This window comes from Ctenocephalides felis, unplaced genomic scaffold (genome assembly GCF_003426905.1).
Source record: "Ctenocephalides felis isolate EL2017-DRISC unplaced genomic scaffold, ASM342690v1 CF-g0.4_SCAFFOLD_01170, whole genome shotgun sequence".
Lineage (NCBI taxonomy): Eukaryota > Metazoa > Arthropoda > Insecta > Siphonaptera > Pulicidae > Ctenocephalides > Ctenocephalides felis.
In genome coordinates, this window is record NW_020537324.1 from 9,068,908 (window position 1) to 9,094,307 (window position 25,400).

At 30.7% G+C, this 25,400-nt stretch overlaps 1 protein-coding gene across 2 annotated transcripts in view; it reads right to left on the minus strand.

The window, feature by feature from the left end:
- LOC113368157 overlaps positions 1–25,400 on the minus strand; it is a 501,979-nt gene that overhangs the window by 51,436 nt on the left and 425,143 nt on the right. For both annotated transcript variants that reach the window (XM_026609725.1, XM_026609726.1), the window contains 2 exons: positions 20,704–20,909; positions 8,583–8,718 (listed from right to left, as the gene is read on the minus strand). In XM_026609725.1, coding sequence (XP_026465510.1) covers positions 8,583–8,718; positions 20,704–20,909 — 342 coding nt within the window. The remainder of the gene's footprint in view (positions 1–8,582; positions 8,719–20,703; positions 20,910–25,400) is intronic.

The window sequence follows — 25,400 nt, forward strand, 5'->3', positions numbered from 1 at the left end:
GAAGTTCACCTTATGCAATAACCTTACTTAATATTTGCATATAAACCATACGAGATGATTTATTCCGACAGCTAGCAGTGTTTAGTATAGAGACTAATAGCATTAAATCTTGATTTTGTATATATGCTGCACATCGTATCAAGACAGTTTAATGCATTTCTAGTTTCGCAAATGTAATAGAACTTGATTTTTGTGACAACATTGTGACACATCTATACATATTATTGTAATCATTTATTAAAATAAAATAATAATAAGCATTATCATAAATTATGGATCATTTATAATAAAAATGTTTAATGATTTAAAAACTTCAAAAAGTTTTTTTTGTCCTTGGACAATTTAAGTTTAAAAATTTAAGAATTTTTACCAAGTCTCGTAAAGGTAAGTATTTTTAAATTTAATGTGTGCACATAAACTTATAAACGATATAACAATTTTATGAGTGGATTATTTTCATTTGAGCATCATCATAGTTCCTCATAAAAAGGTAAATGTACATTTGCAAAAGTACTCTAAAGCGAACATAAACGCGAATTCGTAACATTTCGAGTAAAAATTCGTTATTTATTATGCAGTAAAGACCTATAATGCTCATACGTTTTATTTATAATTTTTGAGACGAAGATATAGAAAACGTATGATACAAACACAAAGATATATACATACACACGAAAATATACACACTATATACATGCATACATACGCAAGTTCTTAGAGCATTTTGATTGTTGTATGTTTGAACTGAAAAGTGTATTAGATATCTAAATGTGTTTAATGACAATGATATAAATTTTAAGAATTTTTGCATCATAATTGAAATTGTTGTACATTAATAACTTGATTTACTATTTAAAAATACACTTCCACATGTTCATTTATTTATTTTCGGGGTTAAAGATACTCCTTAACATTTAATTTCAAACGTGAGCTTTTAGTGCAACAACTTAGCAACAAACATTACCTACTGCATTATAATCTTAAAATAACACAGCTTATATCCATTTCATATATTTCTGTGTATCTATTACCCCCTAGCAAAGTCAACATTTGCAAAAAGCTATTTCAAAAAGCCAAACAGAACAGTACACCGTAAATTGGTCGCGCTTTGCACACCACACAAATGCAACGAATAGATTTCGAATAGAACTCTGTGCGGCGCGTGTTTTGTTCATGCATCTTTATCACTGAAATCTATCTAACATGAGAGCGAGCTCGACTTTTAGCGTGCAAATATTCTGCTAATAATTCACGTGGCCTAATTTGAAATTCCCGCGTAATTCCGACGGCACGGCCGCCACGTAGAGAGAGAGCTGAGGGACATAAAACTCAAGCCGCATGCTGTCTAAATATAGCAGATTACCAAAACTGAGAAAAAATTAAGAGCTCTCTTATTATCTAAGGTATTCTTATCATTTTAACATGAATGGCTCTAAACCGAAGAAGGATGCCGCACAGTGCAAAAGCGTTGAAGGTGTATCAGAATTATTGTAATGAATATGAAGAACACTGGACAACTTCGTGGTTAAAGATAAGTTTATACATTAGATGCATGTTGAACCTTTTTGACTCGTACATATAACTTCTTGTGAGTAGTTTTCTTATATTAACCAATAAAACTTCTCCAAGTCGTCAGAATTACCCTGTAAAGCTGTTAAGTTTGTTTTGAGACCTCTATACATTTGTTTACAATATATCAATCCAGAATTAAATTCCATGTACCCAAATTGGCTTAAGCATGACTTTTCAAAAATATCTAAAGTTTCCTTATATAAAATTGTTTTTCTAAATGAAGCAGCAGGCGCAAGAAAATGTGAACAACTATACTGCCAATTGCCTCAGTTTTTTAACAAATAAATCCGTAACCCTTAGATCCCTAATTTGGTTACTAGTGTTCTATCTAATACCAGAAAGGGATGCCGAGAGTGCTCACGAGTTATGAGGCCGTAGCGAATGAGTTCTGGCTTTGTTAATGGCGCGTCGGCCGTTCGCTTGTTCCGTTTATTTTTCTCTTTTGCTCACTAGGCGCAGACTGCTGTCCGCTCGAGAGTAGAAAAATGTAATTGTGTAATAAAAAATATAAGATATTGTTCTGAGTTATTACATCGAGTATTAATAAGACGCATAGCATTATAAATACGGTAGTAATGAACAAAAATATATGAAAAGTAATTAGGAAGAAAAGGTGCGTGAGAAGCAGAAACAGGTACGAAACAAATATAAGAACTTTTTTATAACTGTAACTGTTGACCAACCCATAAAAGAAACATGCTTCTAGTATATATAATTATTTATAATAAGTGATTACTTTATTGTTACATAATTTTTATTTAATTAAGTACATGTTTTATTTATTATCCTTGTTAATTGTGATCTAAATTTCACAATTTTGATAAATTTTGTAAAAGATATACCTTAAAAATTCATTAAAATTACTGGTTAATAGAATGATTATAAAGTCAAAATTGAATAATCTAAAATAGGTTAAATATAAAGAAAAAGCTCTTAGAGCTTTGTTACGGTGGAGACGCCATGTACTTTTAGACAATACCGCGTTTACAGAGATACGATAGTATACATTGAATATTTCACATATTAATCTAAATACCAATTTTCTCACGTCATATATGTAACTCCGACCAACCTCAATTATTATTTTTCGCCTCGTTTTGGCGCATTTTACATATTTACCCTCAAATCCCATAATTCATCGCGCACCCACATGAAAGCTTAATACACAAACGCCGTCGTTCTGCATATAGACGTTGCCCATAATATCTGCGACAAAACAAATTTATTATAATAATCTTTGCAAAAGCAGAGCTGAAGTACCATTATCCGCATAAGCTTTATATTTAAACTGATAAGAGGATTTCACATACTTAACGAAGTCTAGTCTAATGAAGTAGAATATTATACATATACGTATTTATTAATTCCAATGTTTTTAAGGGAATTAACAAATAATTTATAAAGACATCGAGTTTACACTCGAAAATACCCACGAAGCCTTGCCTGTAATAAATACTAAATGAACATAAAGTTTGCAAAGCGTAGGTACCATAACATAATATTTGTTTTATTGCGCGCATCATCATGACAAAATTACATTTCGCATTATAGATACTTGTTTTAATACGCCATTCCGGAAAGCAACATAAAATATTATCGTGTAGTTAATTCGAGATATATTTGTTGTACATAATAGTCTGATAATAAACGTGAATTAGGCATTCTTTATAAATGTGTCTTGCAGTCATAAAATATATCTAATTTATAATGGTCTTACTAATAAAGATTTTCCATTGCACGGATTTGAATAAATATAAATCGTTGTGTTACTACTAGTATTTAAAATATTGAGATCATTGTTATGTCCAGGTTCCAATGCCAATTATGTGAAACTGTTTAAGCAAAAGTGTTTCCATGTCTTCTGTGTCGTTCTCCTGTATTGTTAGGAAACTATTTCCTATTTCATTGTTAATCTCCACATATATAGTTGAATTAATCTATTCAAAGGCGCCATGATCAAATTGCGAAGTTATTATTGAAAGTTAAAACTTGATTCAATTGCTTTCCACTCTAATAGATCGTTGTTAAAGTTAGGAATAAAGTTATGAAAGAGACGCTTATATTAAAATCCAACTAGAATGACGGTAATCGAATGGCGGGGCTGGTGCAAAACTTTTCAAATGAAATTGTGTGGCGCAAACCGTGCTTTAATGTAAAAATTAATTAGTGACGTAGTATTTTCAACCAAGGGGATAAAAGGAATAAATGAGGAAATAGTCATTCTTTTATTAAAATGGTACAATAAGAATTAAAAGGCAATTCAGAAACATGTTTGCTATGATGTTGGAGAATGGTCAATCCTGAAAATAAAAGCAAGAATATTTTTGCCCCAAAAAATTTATGATCCAAGTAAGAGTTTTATGACTTGCTAAGATGATACTTCTCCTCAACTTCACTTGATGTAGCAGTATAAAAATCTGATAGCTGCTGATTATTGGAAATTCCTTGAGCAAAAGTGTATTGTAATTTCAAATGACATTACAAATTCCTCACTGCAGTACGATTATTTAAATCTTTGCATTTCAGCTGGACGTATTAAATGCGGCCTCTGGCTCAGATCTCAGTTCTTGGTTAATAGTTTAGCATCGGTATTTCTCAAAGAGTTGCACAGCGCGACGGAGCTCTGAAGACTCATTACCTTGGACAAACATCCATCGTATCCGAGCCAGCAATCTGATGAGATTCCTTGTTTGAACTTGTTTTTTGAATAGAAACTCGGGGATGATTTAATCGCGTGAGGAGAAATGTGTGGAATCTCTCGTACCGAACGGATAATTAGATTTCCTAGTTTTATCAGCAATGTATTTGTACCATGCTCGGTGGGTATAAACAGGTCGGTGGATGCAAATATTTATTTATGATGTTTTGTTTTTATTTTGATGAAAAAATCCTTGTTATTTGAATAGGATAACGTTTCTGTTTGAAGTATTTAATTGCGATGTATACAATGACGTTTTTTTATGAAATGAAATACACAAAGGAAAATGCAGATAGAACGCAGAAAATATTATCAGGAGATATGGTAGCTACAGGCGGAAGATACAATTGGGATGTAAAATTTCTAAGGATGATTAAATTATTTTCCATAACAATGGTCAATATAAAAATTTGTACCAGCATTATATTAACCAGTATTAATCAGTGTTCATCCGTTGATTTAGGTTCTGAAAATCAATATACCATTAATTAAAATTTAATTAAATCCATTTTACCATAAAAACTTATCACGAGCACCTTTCGTAATGTAATAGCGTTTGCATACGGACGCATCTCAGTTTCCACAATCGTCACCAATCGAAATCGACTCGCTTTAATCGAATGACAATTAACATTGTGGTGGTTCATCGCATTTCGTACACAATGTGCATCGATTCCAAATGATACGAGGATCGGGAATAGCAGCTCAACCGAGCTCCCTTAAACGTTTCCATTTCTATTTGTATTCAGAGCCGAAACTATGTCTGAGCTCTTCATGGGATGATGCAAAACAGCCGAAGATAGCTTCGATTCGCTGTTATTTCCTTTGAGCATAGAAGTAATAAATATTATTGATGTACGTAATTTTAATTTACTCTGGGTAATGCTTAACGCCCAACATTTTGTTATTCAAAAATTAAATATTGGGCCATAAACAAATCAATCTCCAGCAAAGGTCTAATCCACTATTCTAAGCTAGCCTCTCTAATATTAGACAACATTAAAAAAAACAAAACTGATAGAATTTTCACTACCAAACAAATTTTCCGTATAAGTGTTATGTAGATTGTTGTGATTCGTGTCTAAGTCTTCGATCTACAATTGCTTAGTTTCTATTACTGAAAGCATTTACAATTTAGTGCTGTGGTTCAACAGCTCTCAATCCTTAGATTATAATACGCATACTGCAAGCCTCAACATTATATGGGTTTAACGCATTGATGTTAAGCGTTTGACTATAAGCTTTCCAGTTGGAAATGCGCCGAGAGTTTCAACTCGACAATATTCGCATGCCGTTTGCCATATTAGTGGAGGATTAAATTAATTGAAATGATGTTTGGTGTAAGGCGTAGAATGAGCAGAGCTATTTGTTTGTCATACTTGTTTATTTAGAAATTATAATGGTGAATTACGAAAAATCGTCATTATGTGGCCAATGCTAAATCTATCTACTGGGTGCGCCATTTATATGTGGTCAATGGAAATGTTGAATAACTTGAACAATTTTCAATGAAATTTGATACACTTTTTTATTATCAAATTTAAAGTGTGTACCAGCCTGCATGACTGCTTTTCTAGCTGTTTACCAATCTAACTGTTTACCTGTCTGCCTGTCTACATATTTACCAGTCAATTTGTTCATCACTTCACCTTTCTGCCTGTCCACATATTTACTAGTCTACTTGTCCATCAGTTTACCTGTCTACCTGTCCACATTTTTTACATTTACACCACAATTTACATTTATACCACATGGTTTAATTGTTCGTCTTTCACAACAAAACTTTGATATCCTTGCCAGTGCATTGGTAGGGACGTTTTACTGTCGAGCGACCGTTGTCTGTAAATTTAATGAGTGCCTCCCGTTAATCGTATGCGCTTCTATCTGTCTAAGCTACAAAAAGCAGCAACGAACAGCACTACCGACAGCCACGAAACTCTCGGCCCCGGTGTGAATGCGCTAAAGTTAACGTGCGGTGGCATCTCTATTGTGTGTCATGGCCTTTCAACAACTTGGTAGCCCATATTATACCATTATGTGTATAAACAATGTGAATGTAAAGCATATGACACTCCCAACATGAACTCTGCAAACATGTGTAGGCAAATACCATTGGTTCAACGCGGATTAGTACAAAATTATGCATATCGAGAATTAGATCACCGATAATGTATCGCTTCTGATTAGATTGGATAGCAAAGAGCCAACTGAGATTAATTTGGTTTGATCATTATTTACAAGAACGTAGCTGTTAATACACATTGAATTGTGTTAATTTAAACGTTCAATATTTAACTAGGCAGTTGAGGAGTTCACTTACTCAACAAGTTTTAACTCTATCCTAAGGCGTGAAGTCGTTGTTGATCGTTTTTTATAGTTCTTAGAGTTCATAGTTTTCCCAAATTTTCTGAAATTTTAAAGACTTACCAAGAGTGGTTTAATTTAAAACAATTAAATTTTGAAATACGAGGGTGGTTTGAGAACTTTCCAACTACAACACAGTTTTTATATATGTTTTTTTTTTTTGTAAAGCGAAGGAAACGCGTATAGACATCCCAGGCTGGGTCTTTTGTCTGAGTAAGTCGGGCTCAATACAGTTTGGATTTAATACCGACTTCTCATTTCGCTTATCTCTTACCCCCACCGAAACCGCAGTTAGGCATTACTTCATGGGGGAGGATCTAGAATACTAATAGAAAAGTTTAATTTAGAAAGAGAATCATATCTCTTTCTAAATTATATTTTTCTATTAGTTTGCATGTATGTGTATGTGTACGTATATGTGCATCTCCGCTTATCTCTTGCCTCTTGTCCCTACAGAAATCGCAGTTAGGCATTACTTTATGAGAGGGAGGATCTAGAATGCTATGGTTCTCTCTCTTTATTATACATTCCTATTAGTTTTTACACATACATGTGGTAGACTGGTATATGAAAAATGGCAAGCAACGGGTTGACTGACGAATTATATATATAAATCGTCGATTTTCCTTAGACTATCACAAGTTGCACAGCCAAAAATAGAAAAAATAAGCAATCGGTAAAATGTACTTTAAATTTAATAAATCAAGACCTCTTAGTGAGACAAAAAATTTGTCCTACTACAAATTCAAATATACATTATTTGATGAACAGTAAGTCGATGTTCTGTAAGATAAACAACTCCTAACCAAACTAATATGATTAATTAATTCATGTTATATATATCCTCTGCAATATATAAAACTTGCAATCAGTCATTTTTTTACGTTTTATTGGAAGATAAAGTTTCTTCAGTTATATGTATAAAAGTCTGAGATACTTAATTTTCAAACAAAGAACAGAAGAATTTAGAAAATTTCAATCTCTATGCGTTTTGCAAACAATTTCATGCCATCATCAGTGATACAGATATTTCGATAATCAACATTATAAACATCAGTTAAAATAAATACTATAATATATATATATATATATATATATATATATATATATATATATATAGGCTAAATGCAGTGATAGGATTGATTGTAATCGTCATGAAATAAATGAATTTATTTATTCCATTGAAAACTATAAGCTCAAGTACAACCTACGCTGTAAGCATTTTTTGGTTATGGTGGTTAATGTTTTTTTTATTTTTTGTTCATTAAAACCATAAATGAATTTTGTAGGACAGTCAAAGATAATGTCACAATTTATGCAAGTTTTTTAGGATCTAAGTGAGTCCTTAAACTTTAAATTTAATATTCTCAATATATATCAATGTCGAAATAAATTCATTCAAAAAATGTACTGAAGTGTCATCCAGTTCTATCAAAAGTTCATAATTCAATTAGAAATTGGAAATGTTGCAATACTTCTGAGTTTTCTACTAATTTTTTAATTGAATTCTAATAAAAATTAAATTTTTATAAACTATATAACTTCTCATAAGCCTATAATATTTCGAGAAGTTCGTATTAACTATCAACTCTATCCCACACAAAGTTTGACCATCTAGACGAGTAAATACAAAATCTCATCGAACAATAAATGAATGGTTGCAGCAAAATCAATTTAAAGACACTAAACGATTTACAGACGAGAGTTAGAAATTATAATAATCATAATCATTATTTTATTTTTGGCATTACGCTTTAATAAGATCTCACTAAAAATAAAATGCGAGCTCTTTCTTTCTACGTACATGGTCTGATGGAATATTTTTCAGCTTCGATACATCAGATTTTTAAAATAACGAGACAATTGTCCGATAGCAATAGATTGAATTCGATCAAGCAGAAAACAAAAGCACTGTGTATGATATCTGTGTGTGTAGAAGAAAACTTACCGACGACGACAACGTCTCCGTGCTCGGATACTGTCTGGAAGGACGGTGCTTCGGCGCTCACTTCGCATCGGAAACGGCCCGAGGACACGAGATCGACTGACTGCAATACGACCGCGGTGTCCGTCGATGCGTTCAACTGTAATCAAAAATTTTGCCGTCACGGTGACATTTTGTAAAGAGACACATAAAATAGAAGAAGACATGTGCATCAGCATAATATAAAGGTACTATTTTCATGCAATGTCTATAAATAAGTATGTACCTAGGTCTAGTTTTTGTTGGATCAAAGGGGGCGTCCATTAATCATGTGATCGACTTTTTAAGGATTTTTGAGCCCCCCTCCTCCTTGTTGATACGTAGTGATATTCAAAATTACCTCCCTCCCTCACCTAACATCACGTGTATTTTTAGATACGAGAAAGATTTGTTTAATTTTAATTTTTTCCTGAAAATGTTTGAATTTAAACAAAAATCAGATAAAAAATGAATACTCTTATTAGACCTCTCCATACCCCACGTGATATTTCGTAATTTTTTGTCAACCCCCCACCCTCCTCCTCCCTGAAAACCTCACGTGATTAATGAACGCTCTCTATCAGTTGACTATATATCATATGAAATAGTTATAAATTTGTCAAAAAAATACTGAATACATATTACTGTAACTTATAAATTACCTGAAAACAATAATTTAGGTGTGTATGGCATCACCATAGAATGTATAAATAATTGATTTATTCAATTAATATTTGATATGTATATTATCTACCTATCTAACAGTCTACTTGTATACCTGACTAGGTAGCTACATGCTTTCGTATCTATCTACTTTTGTAACAACCTACTTGTCCACTCATTTTTCTGTCTATTCACTTGGCTACCTGCCTACCAATCGACCAGCCTACCTGTCGATCTGGTTATTTATTTACTATTTTACCTTCTTACCTGGCTACCTGTAAACATGTCAATCTATCTTGCTGTCTATATTTTTATTTGTATACTTATCTACCTGTCTACCTGTCCAATTGCCATTTCATCCCCTTGTATTTCAGTTTACTTGTCTGCCAGAATATCTATCTACATGTCATTAATCTACCAGCATTTCTACACGTATATGAATCAATAATAATAATTTCTAATGATCATTTGAGACCACAAAATCTTTTTTTTTATTTATTTCCCTGCGACTCCAAAATTGCTGGATCTGCCTTAGCAAAAAAGTAATCTCCGTCAATACAAGTAAAATGTTCAAAAACTACAATTTTTTCCCGTCTTTAAAAGAACTGCACAATCTTGCCCAATGAAATGAAAATTTGTATCCACACATACATACATACAATCAAGTTTTTTCGAGATTTGCTAAAAAATGTTTGAAAACCTCTCGTGTAGATATGCAAACATTTTTATTTACTATGCATATATATATGCATATTATTCCCAGTATACATTTTTATGGGTTAACTGTAGTTAAAAATTATAAAAAATGTGTTTCGAAGAATTGGCTAATATTTATACCGTATATTTTATTTGTTTTTTATTATATATAACGTTTTGAGAAATCTTTTATCTCATCATTAATGATATTTTTATATTTTTCTCTAATGAATCATATATATATATATATATATATATATATATATATATATATATATATATATATATTGAAATATGTGAGTTTGGTGTTGGTTTGATGAGTTATTTAGAATCGGGCAGTAACACCAAGTAAAAAAACTAACGAAGACCGAAACGTATGGATAAATAAAGTATTTCAAAACTACTTTAGTTTTTTTACTTGAGGTTACTGCCCGATTCTAAATAACTCATCAAAATATATATATATATATATATATATATATAATATATGTATATATATAAATTGCATTTAAATGATAATACTTTTAAAAACACAATCCTGCAATCGATTTCATCGAATCCAAACCGATAGCGTAATATATCACGAACAAAACTATAAATGCATCTACACAAATGGTTGTTATACGCATAAATACATTTACACAAAGTTCTATTATTGAAAATATCGATAAATCAAAGTTTTCGACACTTGCTACACATATAATAAAAATTATTTCCAGAATATGCGTTATAAATATTCATAAAAAACAGCGCCAGTGATTTACAATTGGCTAACTTGTATGCACGGTATATTATTTATCATAATCCACCTACTAATTAACATATATGTCAAAAATGCTTTTACAAAACAATCGCGTTTGAAAATTTCATGGACGTTTAGTAAAATGATAAAATAAAACCATTTATGCAATAGTAGTTATAATATAATAGAGTATATAGTAATGTATATATATATATATATATATATATATATAATTCTATTTATCCTTTGTTTTTAGTATAACCCTGCATCTACACATTATTTTTGTTTAAAGTTTTAAAAATTTATATCAGTGTAGAAATTTCTGTCATATACATTTAATATAAATTTTATCCCATTATATGCAACATACGTTATAACGGAAAGTTAAACTAACAAGGCAAATAAAAGTCTTACTTTTATACAAGCGCGGAGTACAAACTACATTTCAACATTATACATGGAGCATTACAACTTTTATAATATGTATGCATTACATGAAGCTAGAACGATATATGTTCGCCTTATATATTATATCCGTCTCCAAGTTTAATTGGTTAATTTAGCCATCTTAGAATCTTCTTTCAAACTTTGTGCCTTGGGAGGCTAACGATTCTTTAGTTTTACAACCCTGAGCTTTATGGCACCGCCAACGTTGTTGGAATGCGTGCTTCACTCTTTGAATTATTAAGAAACACCGCCAATTTTCGAATATAATCGACAAAGTTCGAAGGAGAAATATAAAATGAACTTTGGTTAGGGTTTCATAATAAATATAAAATAATTTGAGCAAAAATTATTTATAAGATTGCCAATTAAAATTTAATATCATTTATGTTGTTTATGCTCGTGCTTTCAAAATGATTGAGAAAATATTTTTCAGAAAACGTATTTTCTTTGATATTAATATGAGAATCTACATATTGCAATAATCTAATGTATTTTCCATGATATAATCAATCATTTATATCTACGTATGAGATAGATATAAGCAAAACGATTGCATTCAGAAATCAGGATGCATTAGTTGAGCAAGTAACATATTGCAACGAAGATTTTCTCTCGAAAATAATTTTAAGATTTTGTAGCAGAAAAACCACCTATGTAACCTGGGCATAAAGCAGATTTGAATTTTATACCGTAAAATGAGTTGATAGGAATATGCATTTATCTGCAATAATCTATACAACAATAATTTCATAAATTGTTTTTATGTTAAATTTTAAAGTCAGAAATGTAAATCAAAGTATTTGGTATTGGTATTTTGCCTTGAGGCAAGTAACATGAACTTCCCGATATGTGTAAATAATCGATTTAATCAATAAAAAATAAATTAATTTATGAGTGATTAAAAGTATACAGATTGAATTTATTACACATAATTAAAAACGAACGAACACGTTAACTCAAAGTGTTTTCTAAACGCTAATTTGTGATCTATCGTCAAAAAATTTTTTTCTAAATTTTATGACAAGAAAATGGCCCGGCCAATTTTTACCAAAAACTAATCAGGTCGATTCCCAATCAGAAAACATAAAAATCGAGAAAAATCGAGAAAACATAAAATTAGCGAATCGGATTTTTTTATGAAAACATAAACTTTTTTTCGGGAAGTTAATAATATTTTTAAAGGACTCATAAAAAATCATTCTCTAGAACATGTAAACACAAAAAAACACCACTGGCAAATTTAAATAAAAATATGATTTGGGGAATGAAAGGAGAAGGCAAAGGCAGCGTATAACTCTAAGTAAAACAAAATTAGCTGTCTGGGTGAAGATTAAGACTTTTCGCAATCCGAGATAGCACGAATGTGCTCATTCTGAATTCTGCAATTTGTAAGTCAGACACTATTTTACCTTGGACTCATGCACATTACGCGAACACAGCAAACTACTTTTTCGGTCCACGCGTTTTTTTGTGAGCAATTCGCGCGGCCGTAACCGCGAGTTTTCATGATATGTCATATGAAAAATTTATCGCAAAAGTTTCGAGTTTTTTCAACGAAGTAGAGTGTGCTGAAAGATTAATTTTCTCGACGGCTATCTGATAAACAAAACCGACAGCTCCAATGCTTCTTATCCAGGAGCAAGGAAAGAGATTTGAGAGCTAGTTAAAGTTTCAAGCCTCAGCTCTCAGCATTTACCAAACTTTCAGGCGCAGCTAACAAAACTAAAATCGAATTTGTACGCGTTTTTTTGTGAGCAATTCGCGGCCGTAACCGCGAGTTTTCATGATATTTCATGAAAAATTTATCGCAAAAGTTTCGAGTTTTTCAACGAGTAGAGTGTGCTGAAAGTTGATTTACTCGACGGCTATCTGATAAAGCAACCGCAGCTCCAATGCTTTCTTATCCAGGAGCAAGGAAAGAGATTTGAGAGCTAGTTAAAGTTTCAAGCCTCAGCTCTCAGCATTTACCAAACTTTCAGGCGCAGCTAACAAAACTAAAATCGAACTTTGTAATATTTAGTTGCGAGCAAAATTACTTATAGCTAAATTTAACATCTTTATAACAAAGTAAATTAAATGTAAGTTGAAGGAGTACAATAAATCCAAACTATAATAATAGAAAACTATTGAATTATATTATATTCTATTTAATTTTAATTTAAGAAAACATTCTAATTTGTAAACTAAAAAATAATAATTAAAAAACTGTCTAATTATTTGATACCCAAACTATAATGTAAAATAAGAAATACTAATAGTAGATTTGATTCTAATATTAAACTAGTTGGTATTGGTATTTTGCCTTGAGGCATGTTGAACGAACTTCCTGATATGTGTAAATAATCGACTTAATGAATAAAAAATAAAAAGTTCCATAAAAATCGGCTTAAATCTAAATTTTGTTTAAACAGTTAATTACAAGAAACGGCTCCGTAGATTTTTACCTAAAACTAATCAGTATTATTCCAACTAATATCTTTTGAACAGTTTTTGATTTTCAAAATTGATTCGGTAATATGAGCTTAAATGTAGATATGTAATATTAATAGTATATTTGATTCTCATATTAAATAAGTATTACATGCGATGCATTTCTCCTGTAGCAAAACACTTCCTCATTATATCATTTATTATATACTTGATTGAGCAACGAGTAATTATAAGATAAATTATATCAAGCTTAATTAATATTATGATAGATTAACTGATCTGAAACAATGACAAAAATCTTTCAAAAGAAAATATATCTTTTCCTTTATAATCACTTCTTAATAACTTTTTCAATTAAGATCTAGTCGGGCATTATTTTTCATCATCGCAGGCAATAAATACACATTATGTAATACCTGCTATATTTTTATATACAAATTTTTGTCTGGTTCTCATAATCTTACTTTATATTAATAGCCACTCACACCAAGACTGCTCCATTGAAACTTCGTATAAAAGAAATTGATTTATACGACATATAATTTTTAATATTTATTCCGACGGCGATAGAGCTCGACCAGGAGATTCAAGTTCGAGGATATTTTATTCTCACTATAGAGAAACAGGGCAAAGGAGCTTTGTTGGCGGTTTCAACGGCTTGGTTCAGCTACAACTTCCTCGCCGATATAATAAAGTTGAAATAAATTCTCGTACACAATAGAAAGTTTCTTTATTAATATATATCTCTATTCTGAAGAATATTAAGGCGCTGTAATTAATTCCTTTGTGTTTTAGGTGCATAGATGTATTATGGGCATGATTGTTTACACGAGAATTGCATTCTTGTTAGCAATAAATATTTAAATATTGATTACAAGTTAGCATTGTGAAATCATGTAATCTTTTTTAAATAGAGAATAGAAAATATTCTTTATCCACATATACTTCTAAAATGAGGATTTTAATTAATTTCTGTATTTTCAATGCATAGATGTATTATGTCCAATATTGTTTACACCAAGAATTGCTTCGTAACAATGAGTATTCAATACTTAATTACAAGTTAGAATTTTAAAATAGTTACATTGTTGAAAAATATAATATATGCACCATTAATGGGTTTAATATCATTTTATCAGAAAAAATAAATTTGCAGCAAATACTGGCTGAAGTCGTATTAGACACATTAGTCTTTTTTTATTATCTCTTTTATTTACAACTGTCCAGTAAAGGACATTCAATAAATTTGATGAATTTACAATAGTCGGTCGAAAAGGGACATTGCATACTACAATGGCATGTTGGAAAAAACAACTCAGTAGTTGTTTTTCCATTCGATATAAAATTCACAATATTTTACTTATATATAACTATTTATTTATTAAAAAAATTCTTATAAATAATGATTAAGTTATTTCCGTTTTTTATCAGCAGAGTTGATGGCCTAAATCCAGTGGCGCTTTTCTTTTCAATCTTCTTGGATAGTTCTCTGTTATCAAGGAGTTTGCTAATGAATTTGGGTGACTGATTAGCTTGTTTCTATACTTGTGTGCTATTTTTGTTATCACTTCATTTATGGTAGGTGCATTCGTGTCGACATGAATCAACCAGTTGGGAACATATTTTGGAGCTCCTAAGGCAATTTTCAAAAATTTGTTTTGAAATTTCTATGTTTGTCTTATGAGCACTGCCCCACAATTGTATACCATAGCACCAAATTGGTTTGAATAAAGATTTATATAAAAGTAGCTTATTGTATGAGCTTAGTTTGGATTTAGTCCCTAGTAACCAGTAAAGCTTTTTGATTTTTATCTCAAGCTATTGCCTCTTTTTTATATGAGTTCGCCAATTAAGTTTTCTATCGGGGTATATGTCGAGATATTTCACATGGTCTTAATGTCATCATTAGTCTATGATCCTTCAAATTTACCTTATTCTTAGTACAACTTAAAATCTCTAGAACTTTCTTCAACACATAAATCAATATAGTATATGCAAAACTTGAAATCAGGAACTATAATTGTTAACTATGTATAACCATTTCAAGCTCAAGTAGATTCCAGCTAGCAAAAATATTACAGATTGCAGAATAAATAATTACATCATCTTCGTGTTACATAGAAATAATTTTGTACATTATTTAAGTAAAATTACATTTATAAAAAGTGATTCTTCTACCTTTTGAATAATTCATGAGCTACATGAAAATTCCCCGTAGTACAACTTCGAATAACTTCACTACTTTTCTTCGCATATAAATATAATTTTGAATATGAATAATCGGATTATTCAACACAAATGCTCAAGAAATACAGACAAAGGACTGCGAAAAACAATTAATCTCTATTATAAAATACAATTTAAATCGTGTACATGAAGAACCATGGTAATTATAAAGCTAGGAAGAGCTTACAGTAATTATGCAAAGTGAACGATTATTCTAAATTATGGAGATTAAGTACTATATATCTAGGGAAAGTAATCTTTACACACACACACACACATATAAATATATATATATATATATATTTAAATATATGTATGCATACATATGTACATATATACATAATTATTGGAGATGGACTTGGTGTCGAATCGTACAAAAAACTTGTTTTGACTGCTGATTGATTTTCATTTTCAATTCATTCAGTAAAAACGCTTTTACTCACACACACACACACATATATATATATATATATATATATATATCTTAATTGCAATGCTTCTAAAATAGTTCTAGAACTCAATTATTATCCATTCTACACTTTGATGTCAAAACGTAAAGAGTAATTGTATATATTATAATTTATAAAATAATAAATAAGATTATGATAAATTAGTGTACTTATTGATTGATTGATTAAATAACATAAATATATTTGATTTAGCCATTTAGCTTTGCTTCATGTTTCAATAATTATATTTAAATTCATTTATATTTTTAATTGAATGATGTTGATATACAACTTAAAAGGTCACTTATAACAAACATCTCCATTTATGGAATTAAATTTTTGTGGCATACTGCAAAAAGTATTTCATCTAAAAAAGTGATATATAAAACACTTTAGCAGAACTAGCACATATTCAATTTGATTTATAGTTTAAAATTTCAATTGCCATTAAAAATTCCTCAGCCGATTTCCAAGAAAATATAGTTAAATTTAACAAGTTTATTACCAAAATAAGTACGTAAAAACGACAAGTATGAACTTTTAGTGAAATTTCTTAATATATTATAGTTATTTTAGTTCAACTTAACCCAGAAATTATTTTAATTATATTTAACAAGCCTGTACTTATAATAATGAATATAAATTTCACTAATATTAAATTTCTGTCATCATGAATGTAGTATTAAAAATACTTCTAGATTTCATATGGATTAATATACAAAAAACTAATTTTAATTTAAATACATAAATATATGATATTGATTTACATATTACCTAACTGAGTTGATACCTGAGTAAGAATATAAAATAGTAAGTAGTATCAGTATTTTTTTTCTATACATTGATCAGCAGGCAGAACGAACTAGGTATCCTATAGGATGTTGTTTTCTATTTTCCAAGAAAGTACCAATTAAAATTTAAATCCTTATATTTCAAAATCATTTACATTCATACAGAATATTTTTAATTGCAACTGGCAATTAAGTTCTCAACTAAACAGAGCTGACCCAGTTACATCACATTCGCTGTCGCGAAATAAAAAATATTTCATCCGTTCTTATTTCCGCTCCGTGGACTGAGGTGTTTCTTTTTTAACTATTTTACTTCATTCCACAATACAAGCTAGAATCCTCTTAGAAGGACTAATGAAGCTTTGGACCTATCCGCAGCGGCGGGGCGATACGTTACAAAAGAAAGGAGCGCCGCAAGCCCGCACGAGCTTTGCTTTCGCTGCGCCAGTACCGGCGGTGGCGGTGGCTGGAGCTTTTCACACGCAGAGCTTTTGAATTATTAGTAAGGGCGACGGCCGGAGAAAGGAAGGCGGTGGAGAAAGAAAAATGCTATGCAGCGGAAAATTGTTGTGATATATTTATGTTATGAGCTGATCAGATAGTAGAAACAAAATAATGTAAAGCTCTGATATATAAGTTTAAAAATTGTAAATGACAAACAACTACAATTACGGAATTGGACTTTTGAGTACCCATACATGAATAATTTCGTATAAACAACATATTGTGTGATACACTTTATCAAAACTAGTATCTGTTCATATAGATAAGTTTTCAGATAGTCCATTCGAAGCTTAGATAAACCACTATAATAACCAAGGCATTTAGCTTTCTTTCATCTTCGAATAATTATATTCAAAGTCATTTATATTTGTATATTTTGTATAATATTGACATATAACCTGAAGACTATGTATAACAAACATCTCCATTTATGAAATTAAATTTTTATGGCATATTGCAAAAGTTTTTCATCTAAAAAATGATATATAATACACTTTATCAAAACTAGCATCTATTCATATACAGGAATAACCAAAAAACTATTTGGAAACTCATTCATATCATTCATTTATATAGTTTAAATTGCTCATTTGGAGCATAAACATTGAAAATATTGAATTCAATTGAAATTAAATTGAATACGTCCATTATTTTGAGGGAATATTTTAGCAAGGCCCATCATTCAAAAGTTTGATGTATTTTAATGATTAAATTCCATTCGTAGGACTAAAAAAAATTTTGAATGTCCGAAAAGGATATGAACTCTATCACTATACAAGTTTCATCCAAATCGTCCACATTGTTTACAAAAAAACGATCCGAAAATTTTTGCAAGAGTTCTAACTGCTATATTCAATCAGTTTTCAATTATTCAAAATGAGTTTAGAATTTTTGGTTGAAAAGTTTAATGAACTGCTAATTATTAATTCTTCTGATACATATATATATATATATATATATATATATATATATACGAATGTATACATGTTTAAATCAAGCAGCTTATCAATAAATAATAAGCAAAGTTAAGAGTTACAATCGTCATTCCCAATTTGTTGTTTCAATTTTGCGGTTTTCTTTGATACTTAACGAACAAATTTACGGACGAATACAGGTGATCTAATAGAAACATTATAATCCATTATGGAAACCCTTATCTTTGAGTATGCAAATGTTATACGAGCTCGCGGTAAAGAGCTAACAGAATTATACAACCCCAATTCTAAGAGGAAATTTCCAAGATAATCTTCTAGAATAATCTAATTCTGTTGTTATCGCAAAGAAGAGAGTAGCTGGAGATCCTTAAAAAAGTTGCATGGCGACAGAAAATAGAGTAGTTGCTGCCATACAATTGAAACCACGGTGACAAGAAAACTTTTAATTAGCAAATAACTATGAATATCGCTTGGTATATAATATATAACTTCTTAGTATATAACATTTTATTTTTAATAAATGACAAATTTTTATTACTTACATATTTATAAAAGTGGATCGAAGGAAGTAGTTAACATAGCATTATGATTCAAGTAACGTTTATATTCATTTATTGTTTCGCTTTTAATTAGTTAATGTAGTGTTCACACTTAACTTATATCAACGTAATATAAGACTTCATACAATATTTCATATAATATAAGTTTCATTTCAACAAATTCGTAGTGTTTTATCGGTCAGCTTAACAACATAGATGATAAATACCACTAATTATAAAAATTATTAGATAAAGCTTTATATATGTATGCAAATATACAGGGTGTACCAAAATTCAACGACAATAATGTATCAGAACTAAAATTGTTATATGCAGTTTGAAGATTATGAACTTTTAAGTACATCCTAGAGCTTTGGTCAAACCATGCTCATTTTTCGATTGTAGTGGTTTATTATTAATAATTATGTTCATTTAAGCTTTCGAAACTCAACCGTATATAATATTTCTGAAATCGCAGTTAAAAATAATGACACAAATGCGACAATTTTTTCTAGAATTAAAGCTATTTGTTGAACTATAATTTGAGAGGCAGTTCTTTAAACAAAACGATTGGAAGTTTTTTAGTAATTTCAATTAAAATACTGGTATTTAGTCAGAATTGCTTAGTTTCATTCTAGAAAATGAGTGAAAAGTAAAACCTTGAAAGTAACACTACCTAACGCTGTTTAAAAGTTATGAGCTTTTACGTACATCCTAGAGCTGTTGACAAACTCTGACCATTTTTTGATTACTGTGGTATTTATTATTTTTGTTTGACTAACTGTGATATTGTTTTTGTTCTAATTACTGTGGTATTTATTATTTTTTGAATAACATTTTTAGGGTCACAGTCAAAAATAATGACACAATTGTCCAAATTTTGAAAACAATGAATTGAAAATTTTCAAAACTCGTCGACTTTGACACGCCGTCTTTTTAATAAAAGTACAAAAAAGTTCTTTGACTACTTCTTTTGAAAGATCACAAATTTATTCAGGAATGCTTAATAGTCTCATGCAAAAAACAGTAATTCTATTCGTTAAACTGTGAAATTAAAATTTTCAAAATTGGTCGACATTAAAAAGACGTCTTTTAAAGAAACGCACTAAAATGCTTTGACAACTTTCATCAAAAGTACAGGCCTTTAATCAGGATTGTTAAATGATACAAAACTTCTTAGTTTGATGCTAAGAAACGAGTACAAAAATATAAACTAAAAATAACACTAATTTTGTTTGATAACACATTTTATTCACAATCTGTCCAAATATTTATGTTTTGCTCATTGAGTTTCTATGAAAACAGAACAAACATGAGCTGACTGAATGCTGAATGATTAAAATACTTTAGCAAATATGAGGTTATTTTTAGATTTTTATTTTGTGCTTGTATTTATATAATACATATAACTGTATATACACAACCGTAATGTAATACCATAGGAAATATGATTGATTTTCTTTTAGATAATGTTTGCTTAAACCTGTTATTTATATGATGCATTTATAAAGTATTTTAACCCTTTCCACTCGAATGCCACCGCTCCGGCGGCGAAATACGTATGAATTCTGCATTTAACGAGTGGAAAGAGTTAAAGCATATCTGACAACATACAAAAAAGTTTACACAAAAAAACACTATAACCGATATTTTCAAATATTGTTATCCTATATTTATTACTTACATCAACATTGATTCCTGGAAGCCCGAAAACCTGTGCCGGGGGCATATCGCGTGGAACATACCGATAAAACTCGTGTCCATCCTTGTACCACTTAACCGAGTACAGTGCCTCCCCGTCTAGGTCGTAGTGACATTCCAATCTGGGCGATGAGTCCCTTATTACGTGGCTCGGTATCCTTACTTCGGTCAGACGTAACGCCAGCGTCGCTGCAATGACAAATCGGATGTGAAAAAATGCATTAGATTAGTCGATGCAGTAAGAAAAAAGATGCATTGAGAAATGAGAGTCTCGTCTTACTGACGGAACCGAGATGGTTTACCCGGATTGATCTATAAGTTTGAAACGATCGAGTCAGATGAATGACTCAGTTTCATGAACAAATGACTCTAGTTGTCGCAAGATGGGACGAGATTTCAGATAGGAGTTGGGAGTAAGTGAGTGGTTAGATTAGAAATGGAATATGTTAGTGACAAATGCTATACATAAACTGGGGACAAATATTTTTAAATTTTATCACCAATATCACATGAGAAATATTCCTTTTTTCTTACTGTGCATTTGCCTTTGCATGTTCATATTAAATCAGTTTAAATACTAAAATCTATTAAAACTAGCTGTGAGTGGAATTCTGTCTTGAGGCAATTCCCGTACCGCAATTCAAAATTCGAGTAATTAAAAATAATCAATAAAAGTTGATCAATAATTTGAAACTTTTAATAGAATTTCGAACCATATTGAATCATCTTAAATAATTCTATCTTAAATCGTTTATTTAGAAATATTTTGGAAATTCTGAACTTTTTTTCAAAGCAATCGTACTGCTTTAACTGCATAAAGACGAAATATCGAAGCGCGTAAGCGCCGCGTAGCCGTCTAACGCCTAAACATTGGTACAGAACCCTACCCCAGAAATGGCTCATTTTTTTACTTTTTCCTCCATATCTCCGAAGTCGTTGCACCTGCCTTTTTAAAAATTTGAACAGTTCTTCACTCAGTTAATACAAATAAAATATTTTTTGAATTATTCTAAGCGGACGATACGTTCTCTTAAAAACAGAGTTACCGTTTTTGGCACTTTTTGCCCCGTATCTTCGGAACGGCTAACTCTGCCTTCGCCAAAAACTAATCAGCACGTCTCCTTATCAATACGAATCGAATGTTTTTTGAATTATTCAAATCGCTTCATCCGTGTTCCCGAACTTGTCGACGAAAATTTGTATCCGAACACACACACACACGCACACACACGCACACACACACATACATCCATTTTTTCTAAGGTATGACAATGAAATCTAAAGATGTATAAAAATTTTTATTTTCGATTTTTTTGCGATTAATATAACTTACCCTACGGGAAGTTAAAAAGATCAAGCATCACTTTTGCATATATAATTGTTAAATTGAAGCACTTTTATAATAAAATTATAATCAAATACAAAACTATAATATAGAATTTCAACAAATATTTTTTGGCTGTAGAAATGAACTATTTGCTGTATTTGAAAGCATCATTTTGAAGAATACTGAACTGGTGAAAACAGATGAAAATGGATATAATTGGAACTATATTATAGAAATCCGAGAAATATATTTTGGATTTGGAAATGAATATGCTGTATTTAAAGCAATATCTTGAAGTTCTAGTAACTGAATTGTGAGAACAGACAAAATTGGATTTTAGGATGCTACATTAGGAGAAGGGCTTCATACAGATTACAAACATGGTCTCTACTAGAAATCCTTGAAATATACCTGGAATGTTACTGTACAATAATGTACTAGAGCAAAATGAAGAAAATTGAATTATGACAAAAAATATAATCTAATAATAATAAAATATAAAAATAGAATCAATCATTGAGAAAATATATGCTTCAAGGATCTTTTAAATTCAAAATGTAAAAATATTTTTACCAACAGTTTATTTCCAAAGTATATATACAAATGTTAATTTTTCAGAATTATCTCCAGTTCTATTATATTTCCAATTGTCTACCATAATACACTAGTATTATGTACTTTTTAGGATGTATCGTGAATAGTATTGGGCAGGTTTCATTATTCACTCAGCCATTTAAATATTGAATACCATCTTTACTTATAAACGAAGCTGCGAATATTCCACAAGTTTTTTCATAATACATACCAGATCAGTTTTTGTACCTAAAAATCCCTACACATTCTCTAGAATTCATACATATAGAATTACAAAATTGAATTATCCTACACGCAAAACAAAACATTCAATTCTCCTGTTTACGTTTCTAGTATGTTGCGTTGAATAAAAATAAAATGGCAAAACTCACAATTATTTCAGCGTGCGTATTCATTTTTTATGAATAATTTGAAACATCTGTGAAAAGCGAACAACAAAAAGAGAAATGGTGAGTGTGGAACATCATAACGCTGGACGTGTGACTGCATTAAAAAATTACACAGAGGATGTAATCTGATGAATTAATTATTCTTTTTGGCATAAAAAGGTTGTTAAACTTTCTAAGGTAAATAATAGTTAATAATGTAATCGAGGTCACCTGCCTAGGGCTGGTTGATGTCGAGCAGTAGTGGCATCGATTGCTACTTAGAAATATGGATAAAAATATGTGCAAATAGGATGCCAAATGCAAATAACCCTAACTCAGCATTTCTGAATCAAAATCATATATGACATTTGTTAGAGTTGACATCTATAAAACTGACTTGGTTGGGTATAACCATCATAAAAGCTTTTAGGACTTTATGTTCTAATAATCTAAAAAAATATTAGTAGATATAAATCACCATCAATAGTTCTACATGTTCTTACTTTTAGAGAATAATGTGTAAACAAATTAATGATGTTGAAATACATTATTTTAAAGCTGATAATTTGATGGATTTGATAATAATATGTCTAATGATCATTTTTGACCGCCAAATGGCATTTTTTTTTACTTTTTTCACTAGATCTCCGAAACCGCTAGACCTGCCTTCATGAAAATTTGATCAATTCTTCATCTTGTCAATACAAGTAAAATGGTTTTTTGAATTATTAAAATCGGACGCTCCGTTCTCTTAAAAACCGAGTTACTCTTTTTGGCACTTTTTGCCCCGTATCTTCGAAATGGCTAGACCTGCCTTTGCCAAAAACTAATCAGCACGTCTCCTTATCAATACAAATCAAATGTATTTTGAATTATTCAAATCGCTTCATCCGTGTTACCGAAATCGTCGACGAAAATTTGTATCCGCACACACATACATACACGCACACACACAGACACACATACATCCATTTTTTCTAAGGTATGCCAAAATATTCAGAAGGTTTTAAAACGTAAAGATATATAAAAATTTTCATTTTCGATTTTTTTGCGATTACTATAACTTGCCCTACGGGAAGTTAATAACCCTTAACCAGCATTTCTGAATCAAACAATCATCAATATCACATAAATAGTAATAGTAAAATTTTAAAATTGTAAGTGCTATCTATAAAATGAACAAAGTTAGTTAGGTCTAATCATAAAAACAACTTATAGAACTCTCTTGTTGTGAGGCAAAAATAGATTTACAAGTAGGTACTAGTACAAAAAAATAAAATAAAACGTTAAAATATCCCCGTGAATACATGGGGTTCCTTTACCATTTGAACATCTGCACCAGTTGCAATACCATTTGATTCAGTTGATCGTTCAACTCCCTTTATCACTGCCAGGCTTTATACGTATTTTCGTTGTTCTAGATTCGATCAAAACTCACTCAAGCCTTAAAATCGCAGTCCATACATCCATTGGCACATCATGCCTGCAATCAGATATACTCCGTAGGTTATAAATTAAAATCACGGCCGCAAAATCCACATTAATTTCATCACGATGTTTTGGGATACAACAAAAGGGACATACAGCAACGAGTTCATTTATAACCGTGGCGGCGTCGAGGTAAAAAGCTTTGGTTCCCGGCACGACATCGCGGATGCCGAAATGGAATTCGATCGGGGATTTTCTTTCCGGGTGTTTTCCAAGTTTCCGGGTTCCTGGGTTCCGGCCGCTCTATATATCCTAATGAGCGGTCGGTGGGAGCAATGGACCGCGCCAGCAATTTCGGCAATTATAAATCACAGCGGCCGGTCAGAGGTGGGCATATAGCATATATATCGGGGCCAAAACACACACACAAGAAACAGTAGGCACAGGTATGTAGGAATTGATATGTTGAATGAGGTTCTCAAGAGTAAGAGGAAAAATCTATATTTGTAAATAAAAAAAAATCATCTATTTCACTTTTTTATTTTACTTAGAAAACAATATTATTAAGAAGGTCAAACCAAAAACTATAGAATTTAGTTCAACAATGTATGACTGTATAAGCGAATATATAAACACCTTCATATTCTTCACATTGACAGACTGGTTTCGAAATTATTCAATAAATTTTATTATATAGTGGTAGTTGAAGTAAAATAGATAAATACATAAAAAAACAAAATGATATTATTGCTCAGTTAAACTTACTGCAATTTTAGAAAAAATGATCATTTGTTTATACTATATTTAGGTAATTTAGGTCATTTTCATATTCGGTATAATGAATAAATATGGTGCGTTCTATAAAAATGTATGTATAATTATTAAAAAAACTACAAAATGTTATTAACGGTTCCTAGATACTAAATATTTGTACTGAATACTAGTATATGTGTGAGTGAACAT